This window comes from Zerene cesonia, unplaced genomic scaffold (genome assembly GCF_012273895.1).
Source record: "Zerene cesonia ecotype Mississippi unplaced genomic scaffold, Zerene_cesonia_1.1 Zces_u005, whole genome shotgun sequence".
Classification (NCBI taxonomy): domain Eukaryota; kingdom Metazoa; phylum Arthropoda; class Insecta; order Lepidoptera; family Pieridae; genus Zerene; species Zerene cesonia.
The window spans coordinates 799,667-809,182 of NW_024045135.1; the positions used below are offsets into that span (position 1 = coordinate 799,667).

Consider the following 9,516-nt stretch of genomic DNA (forward strand, 5'->3'; position numbering starts at 1 on the left):
CATTTTTATTTTATTGTGAAATACGTTCACGGAAATATTATTTTGATTAAATATAATTGGTTAATAATTTAATTAATTTAATTAATTATCACCGCGTGTTTGTCTTTGTTTCTTAAAGTATTGCTTATCTTTCTTTTGTATTTTACATGATTTTCTTTCTTTGTGATTTATGTAAAGGTACCTTCGAATAATTGTCAATCTGTAGAACGTATATTGCAACAATATATTACATCCTATCCTATCCTACTAATATTATAAATGCGACAGTTTGTGTGTTTATTGCTCTTTCACACAAAAACTGAACCGATTGCAATGAAATTTGTTACGTAGATAGATAAAGAAATGGAATAACATACAGGCAACTTTTTTTCCGATATTCCTACGGGATACGGACTTACGCGGGTGAAACCGCGGGGCGTAGCTAGTTAATGGTACAGGTGCAATATTATTTGATAAATTTTGTTGATAATGACACGCATTATGGCCAGTGACGGTAATGCAAATAATCGCTTTCGCTCGTTGATACCATCCTTCTTTTTAGGGTTCCGTAACCAAAGGGGAAAAAAGGACCCTTTTACTAAGACTTCGCTATCCGTCCGTCTATCTGTCTGTCCGTACATCTGTAACTCATAAATCGTAATTTTCAGTGATAATGTTATTCTATTGCCACTATAACACCGAATAATACAGAATTAAAGTTACTATGGGCACGGTTAAAAATTGGATGGGTGACTTTTTTTAAAATTGCCCTTTAGTTTAATTGCATGGAAAGTCTTAGGATCACGAGTCCCGTTCGCAATTGTCCCCGGATATCCCGGTATCCCGGAAATCCCATGGGAACTGGAAATGTGCGTGGAAACCCCCGACTGTCCATTTATCCCTATGACTACGCGGCAAAAGCCGCAGGAAGAAAGCTAGTTCCTAATAACAGAAAAATGACACGAAAGTTTTTAAGACAAAAAGAGAAACGTTTGTCTTTAGAGACAATACAAGGAGACTTAGACTGATTATTTCCGTATCTAATAAACAATTGATACGCAAAATGTAACGTTAGAAAACGTAATATAATCTTCCATCTCCAAATTCCGTTTGATTGGATGTGTGACATTTCCTCGTATTGTGTCACACGCGTATTACATTTTTCATATCTATATCACAACTAGCTGCGCCCCGCGGTTTCACCCGCGTAAGTCCGTATCCCGTAGGAATATCGGGATAAAAAATAGATGTTGGCCGATTCTCAGACCTACCCAATATGCTTACCAAATTTCAGAGGAATCGGTCAAGCCGTTTCGGAGGAGTATGGCAACGAAAACTGTGACACGAGAATTTTATATATATAAAAGATAGATATATAAAACAAAGTTGACCAGACAAGCAGAAAATTTTTTAATTTTGTTGTAACTTCACACAGCCTTATATTAAACTAGCTGAGCCCCGCGTAAGTCCGTATCCCGTAGGAATATCGGGATAAAAAGTTATTTTATATATTTATTAATCTATATGTTATTCCAGTTATCCAGCTGTCTACGTACCAAATTTCATTGCAATTGTTTCAGTAGTTTTTGCATGAAAGAGTAACAAACATACACACATCCTCACAAACTTTCGCATTTGTAATATAGTAGGAGTAGGATAGTAGGAAGGACATTAGTAGAATTTATTCAAAACAAGCCCACCGCTCCGACCTTGCCCGTTGTATAAACATAGCACAAAGGAATCACATTTCTAAGGTGAAAGAATAGTTAAAATTGGTCCATTTGTTCCTGAGGTTAGTGCATTCAAACAATTTTATCAGACTCATATTTATCTTTCCCATCAAATTATGCAATTTATTAAACTAATTTATAGTAGTCATAGATAAAAACAAAACCTGTAGATATGGCATGTCCCTATAAATGTTAAATAAAAATTGACCTGATTCTTATGGCAATTGAAACCTATGTTATTAGTTAAAACTTTAATCAATATAAAATAGACATCTCTATATTATTATAGGTTCAAATAGGTGGCACATTACAAAGACGACGTAAAGAAATACGTTACGAATTGAAATATTTTAGAGAATGTTGATTAAAATATACGGAACTTTAAAATTATTCAGAGATATATAATTTTTCGTCATGAAGACCACCTATATATTAATTGAAGGTGAAATAACAGACGCACATTTCGTATCGCGTACTTTGAGTTGACGTTTACTGTGTAATTGATAGACGCAAAGCTTGTAAAGAATTTTTTATAATTTAGTATGAATAGCTTAGAAAATAAAGTGGTTTTAGTGACGGGTGGTGCTAATGGTATCGGAGCTGAAATCGTTAAGGAATTTATAAATGAAGGTGCAAAGGTAAGCAGTTTGCCCTATTTATGTAAATATTACTATTTACAAATTATAAACTATTCACAATTTAAACAAATTTTAATACCTAATAAAAAAAACATTGAAATGAAAAATGAAAGCAATGATTTTCTTTTCTGTCCCTTATATTTAATACAGAGGTGATCTTTTTATATGAAATAAGCCAATTTTATAGCAAGTCTTTATATTATCACAGGTAACCATTTTAGATATCAATGAAAGCGCGGCGAATGAATTGGTATATAATTTGGCGGGAAAACATGGCAGAGAAAGAATACAGTTTATAAAATGTGATGTTAGCAAGGAGGATCAACTACTAGACGCATTCGAAAAAGTCAACAACCAGTTTGATTATATCGATGTTATAGTTAACAATGCTGGCATAGCGGACGAATCATTTGATATGTATAAAAAAGAAATCGATTTGAATTTCGTAAGTAAAACTAATAATAAAAATATGAACAAACTGATTCGAAAGTGTCGATACTAAACACGTTACGATTTTTATCACTGGTTTATACCAAAGTGTTTGTAGGCTTATGGTTCAATTTGGTTCAGTTATGAGATGATATACGTCAAACCATAACATGATAGTTTAAAATACTTAATCTCCTTTAATGACTGTTTTCAAATCAAATGACTGTTACTTTGGTATATAATTTAAAAGTATTCACACACAACAGAAGTAAATAATATGAGAACGTTCATGAACAAAATAATGAATTAATATCCGTGGCAATGATAATAGATACGATATTTTTTTAATTCTTAATTTTCTTGCAATATATCTACATGGTCTTCATTATTTCGCTGTCTAAAGTAATATTATAAAAAGAATTGTGGGGGAAAGATTTGTATAATTTCTTTCAAAACTTTATCACTTATTTCAAAAATTATTTTTTTAAATCTGCAACTTCACTGAGTGACATAAGCTACAGATGTACCACCTGCGAAGTCGGGGCAAACAACTTATATATCTAATACTTTTAGACTGCAGTTATAACTTCATCGTTGAGAGGAATCGAGTTTATGCGTAAGGACAAAGCTGGTAAAGGAGGCACCATCATCAATGTATCCTCGGTTAGTGGACTTATGAGGATATGCCCTGGTCTCTTCTTATACGGAGCCATTAAGTGTGCTTTAATCCACTTCGGAAGCTCTATTGGCGTGAGTAATTTTAAATCAGATATTTTTTTTTACAATGCACAGTCCGTCCTTTGTATATGAATATGCTTTATAAACAGGGGTATAGTTTTACTTTCTTTATATGACAATATGTAAATGCGAGAGGAATTTATAATTATCCCTTCAAAATAGAACAAGATTAAATATACCAATCCTTTCAAATTTAACGTGGTTTTGTATGTACCCGCAGATGAAAGAATATTATTCTAGAACCAATGTGAGGGTGATCACGATTTGTTTCGGAGTTACGCAGTCAAATATATTGTTGACAACGAAAAGCTTTGATGAGCAAATAAATCGCGACGGTGAACAAATTATGCGTAATATCGCATTAAGAAGTCCTGTACAACCGTAAGTCGTTACGATTGTATATATTTATTAGCTGTGCCCGCGGTTTTACCTGCATAGTACCTGATGTTATGTAACCTAAAGCATTCTCAATAAATAGCTTGTCTAACACTGAAACAATTTTCCAAATCGGACCAGTGGTTGCTGAGATTTGCGCGTTCAACTAAACAAACAAACAAACTCCTCTGCTTTATTAATTAAAGTAATGAAAATCAAATATTTTCCTTCATTACTGGTTGTCCGCATCATTGCCTAAAAGACGAGTGTTTCATTATAAAATCGTTGCGTGTTAGGTAGGTTTTAATTATTATTTAATTTTACAGTGCAGAAGTAGCAGCTAGGGGAGTGGTTGAATGTTACACAAATGGTGAAAGTGGAAGTGTCTGGCTTGTGAACAATGGGAAAATTTGCGACATATCTGATAACATAGACCAAGCTTTCGAAACAATGGGTGAAAAAGTAAATATTTGAAAAGTAATGCTAATTTTGCTTTTTTTGCGTATTAAAATGAATGGTATATGGCCACATCGCTTCATGAATTTGTTGTTTTACTATGTACATTGTATGTGGGAGTCGAGTACGCTTTGGCTCGCACCGGGGAATTACGTCCCCCCCATTAAATAGTAGCATACTAGGTACTGTGTAGGGGAGCCAGAGGCCCATATCCTTTTCCTAACCCTTCTCAGACCTTTCCTTTATTCGTCGTCAATCCTTTCTTAATCCCTTTCCAATTTAAAGTTAGCAATCTGTTTGTAGAGGCCTAAGGTCTGTAATCAACCTCTCCAAATGTTCATGGGCGGTAGTAACACTTACCATCAAGCGACCCACCAGCTCCCTTAACGACTATGACATAAAAAAGTTATAATAAAGAAATCGTTTAAGAATCGTGGCGTATTAGTTAGAAAAAAACAAGTCCCAATTTCCTTAAGCTAAATATTTTATTTTATTTATTTTATTTTAAACACTTTATTGTGCTGTCAACGCAGCAGAAATAAATACAACAAAACTTAAGCTAAAACATACAGCACAGAAGGCGGCCTTATCACTTACAAGTGCTCTCTTCCAGGCAACCAACTGAACAAGTGAAAGACAAAAATACTTAAAATATTATTATAAACACAAGCGTGTTTGTTGGACATTTCTTTAACAGAAACGAAGTATCAGAGACTTGACTGCGCACTTTCCATTCACATTCACGTGTGAACGACGCAGCTCATTGTGTCAGTCGGAGCGTGTTGTAACAAAACTATTTCATTGGAATTGGAATGCTTCAAAGCCACCTTTTTACAGACATGAATGAAATTCTTTGATGCTAAAAGAGAGAAGGGAAATTTACGTTTAAAGTCGAGGCTCGAAACATATGCATGTTCATTTTGTTGCGAAATAAATTTACGTTTTGGCTGGTTGAATAAATGGTGTACTAGAATTATTAATTTGTATTCATCTTCATTTTGACAATAGAATATGTGTATTTTTACTTGAAAAAATTGCTTGAAATAAAATCTAAAATGATAATTAATCTTCTAATATGTATAAAATTTTCGTATCACAGTGTTACCTACCTATAATATATAAAGTTACCTTACTCCTCCGAAACGGGTGTACCGATTCAAATAAAATTTTGTGTGCATATCGGATAGGTCTGAGAATCAGCCAACATCTATTTTTTATGACCCTAAATGATAAGAATAAGGCGGAACAGCGTTTACCGGGTCAGCTAATACAAAATAAAATTTATAGTACATATCTACAACTTAAATTATAATTCCTAATAACAGCAGACACCCTCCTTTTACTGCGAGAGTCGTCCTTTTACACTAACAGGATCTGTTATATCTAGCCCTATACTTATTGCCATAACTGTCCTCACTCTCCAAAATAATAAAAAGAATTATGGAAGGAAACCAGCTGTTAAATGACCGCCAATACGGTTTTCGACAAGGTCGTTCTGCTGGTGAATTAAAAGGTTTTAATCTATTTAAGCCACGAAATGCTGAAGCAGTGGTGAGTAAGAGCGTTCACTGTTAGTTTGAATTTATAGATTTATAGCCTTTGATTTGCTTTTTGTAGGAGGTACTTATTTCATAATTTCGATTATACGGACTACTCCTGTAATATGAAAGTTTTTATATAAATTACTGGCGTGTTTATTATTAGTAGATGTTGACATGAGCGTGTTATACAAGTGTTACAGACACACGATCAGTTAAGAGCTTATCTTATATTGTTGGTGATTATTTGGTACTTTTAAAAAGGACAAGATTACATTACAACGCGTAGATACTAAGTGCGCAGCTTATCCATGGACAGCTGAATATTAAGATATTATTCTTTATAGGTATCAGCATTAACTCTCGCAAAGTTATATTTGTATCTCCTTCAAACTATTTTATCATATACATGTCTACTCTTAAAAAGGTATGTTTTAGATTAGGAGCTTTGCTAATTCCGTCAATACAATTATGTCACATGGTCACATCTCACATGTTCAAACCTTTGCAAAGGCGGTTTAAGGTTATCATAGTTACAGTTTGTACTGGGTATATTCACATGGATTAAGGTTTTAAATTATTCAATGAGGAACCAAATTATTTACGCCTAGAAAAAAATTTATGCAACTTTCCGGTGAGCAAACATAAGACATTTTAATAACTCATATTGTTCGATACCATCACATATTTTAACAATATTAGCCATTGAATAGTGCATTAGCGAATACTAAAACGCAAAGATAATGTAAATGTACAAACGACATCATTAATATATAAATCTGGTTCTTTTATATATACCAACATTTCAATAACTATCGTCTAAGATTGTATTTCGATCATTATATAGGAATAAAAGTTTACAGTTTAATTTAAAAACCAACTAAAAATACAAGCAAACTTTAATCGAAGATAAAGATAAATGCATGAGATCACTGCACAGTGATAACGCCGCCGATTGTCTTTGGTGTGCGTAATTTTTCTCTTTATGAGTTTATTCTTTTATGAAGTACATTAATGGGTTAAATAAATAATCATAAATAAATTGTGATATCAGTTTCGTTATGTATGCGTAGAGCAGGGCATTCTTCCTTTTTGCACATATAAAATACTAGCTGCGCCCGCTTTCACCCGCGTAAGTCCGTATCCCGTAGGAATATCGGGATAAAAAGTTGCCTATATGTTTTTCCAGTTGTCCAGCTGCCTACGTACCTAATTTCATTGCAATCGTAGTCTTTGCGTGAAAGAGTAACAAACACACGCACATGCTTACACACTTTCGCATTTATAATATTAGTAAATGAAAATGAATAAATAATATCCGTACAGTAATGTAAACAGTACACACAGGCAGTACAGTACACACATCATACGTTTTGGCATTGCACTGCATGACTATGAGTCTATTCGGCATCGTGTATAACGGGAAGGCTTTTCGACCCTTACTTCAATCTTTTCTGTATGTATCATAAGCGTACAATTGAGCTGCAGGTTCCCCTGATGGTAAGCGATCACCACTTATGAACACTGTCACACACACGGATGGGCTACCCGCCTACCCAGAAAAGGTAGGAAAGGATTGACTACTACTACTGGAGATAAGGAACTAAAAATATAAGGAAGGTCCGCTGAATCGTAGTGGTATTGTAATAGGTAAAGCTGTGGTTTCAACAAGTTGGTGCCAGAGGCCACAGCAAGGAACACCATCACTTTCTAAACATTCAATAAGCCCATAAATCCGCGTACAGAACGTGTGGCCTCCAATATCGTGCGACCTTTTAGTCGGTAATACATTTTCAGGGACCTCCACAGATTCCTATGGACGGTTGTTTCGCTTACCTACCTTACATACTAGATCGTAGAAAAACATCAGGACTCAGGTATCAACAAAATGTGTTGTCAAACATCCAATGACTTCCGTTATTATGGCTCGTATTCGCTAAGACAAATATCACAAAGCATCCTAAAGAAATCTTAATCCTATATATACCTACTGTTGCAAACTTCATTGTTATAAGAATATCTTTATTATGTGAATATTTATACCAATCCATTTTTATCACATTATTTATTGTATACTAAAAAAAGAACAAAATGGAGATAAAAGGCTTATTGCCTTTTATCTCTTTTATCTCCCCATTATATAGACCGGTTTATGTGCAAAATTAACTGGTTCTGATATTTTACATTTTAGTTTTATGTACATTTTGATACTTTATTAAATCCGATGTTTTAACACGCTTGATTTATTTATTTATTTTTAGCGTCGCATGTATGTTTGTATGTTTGCATATAACCGACTCCTTGAACCACTGAACTGACAGATTTAATTCAAACTTTGTACTCTTATGTAAAGATTCGAAACAATGCAATAAATTCATGAGTTTATCGATTCGCCATCGATCGCCAGGATCAGGTTCGATATGGTTTAGACGATATGATTAGTTTTTTATGTTCGTAAGTGCGTCAATCACGTAAAAATCAATTCGCAGATTTTGGCAATATTTTATATGGGAAACGGACCAATATCTGGTTCAACATGTAGGCTATGCCGCATTAGAAAAAAAAAGGAGCTGTCTATCTATACCGAAGGATAAAAAAAGAATGTTGACTTCACGCTTCCCAGTCCATTCTTTCTACCCGTCGTCATTATTTTCCTATTCCTTAAAAAATACACGAAGTATAAAAATAATTTTAATGTATGCGAGTGAAGCCGGGGACGGATAGCTAGTAATAATGTAAAATATACCATATTATTATATTATATTTTATAACGTATACTTACAAGTTGTTAGTGGCACATAAAACGGACGAAATTTGAAAAATACGTTACGAATTGAATAATTTCAATGAACGTTTAGGTTAATAAAAATATACGGAATTTTAAAATTATGTATTCAGAGAGATATGATATTACGTCGTTAACACCACCTATATATTAAATGAAGGTAAATGACATTCGCACATTTCGCATGGCGTATTTTAATCTGGCGTATACTTTGTAGAAAAAAATATTGTTTTTTTTTTTTATTAAACAACTTTCATTATGAATACTTTAGAAAATAAAGTGGCTTTAGTGACGGGCGGAGCTAATGGTATCGGAGCTGAAATCGTTAAGGCATTTTTAAATGAAGGTGCAAAGGTGAGTGTAGAGTTTAAGTATAATTAATTTCTTGCAAAGAAAGTCACGTATGTTTTATCGAAGTGGGATATAAATGCCATGAGATTTTAATATTATTTATATTAAAATTTAAATTCTGTCCTTGAGTATGTAGGTGTATATATATGTATATGTAGGTGTATGTAGGTGTGTAGTAGGTGATACAATTTTTGTTATGAATTCATCTGATTTTATAGCACATCTTTATATTATCACAGGTAACTATTTTAGATATCAATGAAAGCGCGGCGAATGAATTGGTACAAAATTTGGCGGGAAAACATGGCAAGGATAGAATACAGTTTATAAAATGTGATGTTAGCAAGGAGGATCAACTACTAGACGCATTCGAAAAAGTCAACCACCAGTTTCAATACATTGATGTCATAGTTAACAATGCTGGCATAGCAGACGAATCATTTGATATGTACCAAAAAGAAATCGATTTGAATTTCGTAAGTAAACTTTATAATAAT

The 9,516-nt window shown here is 33.6% G+C and overlaps 2 protein-coding genes across 2 annotated transcripts in view; both read left to right on the plus strand.

The window, feature by feature from the left end:
- Positions 1-2,144: 2,144 nt before the first annotated feature.
- On the plus strand, positions 2,145-4,363 carry LOC119838770 (15-hydroxyprostaglandin dehydrogenase [NAD(+)]-like). Its single transcript, XM_038364871.1, has 5 exons — positions 2,145-2,347; positions 2,556-2,792; positions 3,350-3,526; positions 3,735-3,895; positions 4,216-4,363. Exons 1-5 carry the CDS (start codon positions 2,252-2,254, stop codon positions 4,361-4,363), a joined length of 819 nt encoding a protein of 272 aa, XP_038220799.1. The 5' UTR covers positions 2,145-2,251.
- Positions 4,364-8,926: 4,563 nt separating this feature from the next.
- Positions 8,927-9,516, plus strand: part of LOC119838771 (15-hydroxyprostaglandin dehydrogenase [NAD(+)]-like) — a 3,025-nt gene continuing 2,435 nt past the window's right edge. Inside the window, exons 1-2 of the mRNA XM_038364873.1 lie at positions 8,927-9,028; positions 9,259-9,495. Of these exons, the coding sequence (XP_038220801.1) occupies positions 8,927-9,028; positions 9,259-9,495 (339 nt within the window). The remainder of the gene's footprint in view (positions 9,029-9,258; positions 9,496-9,516) is intronic.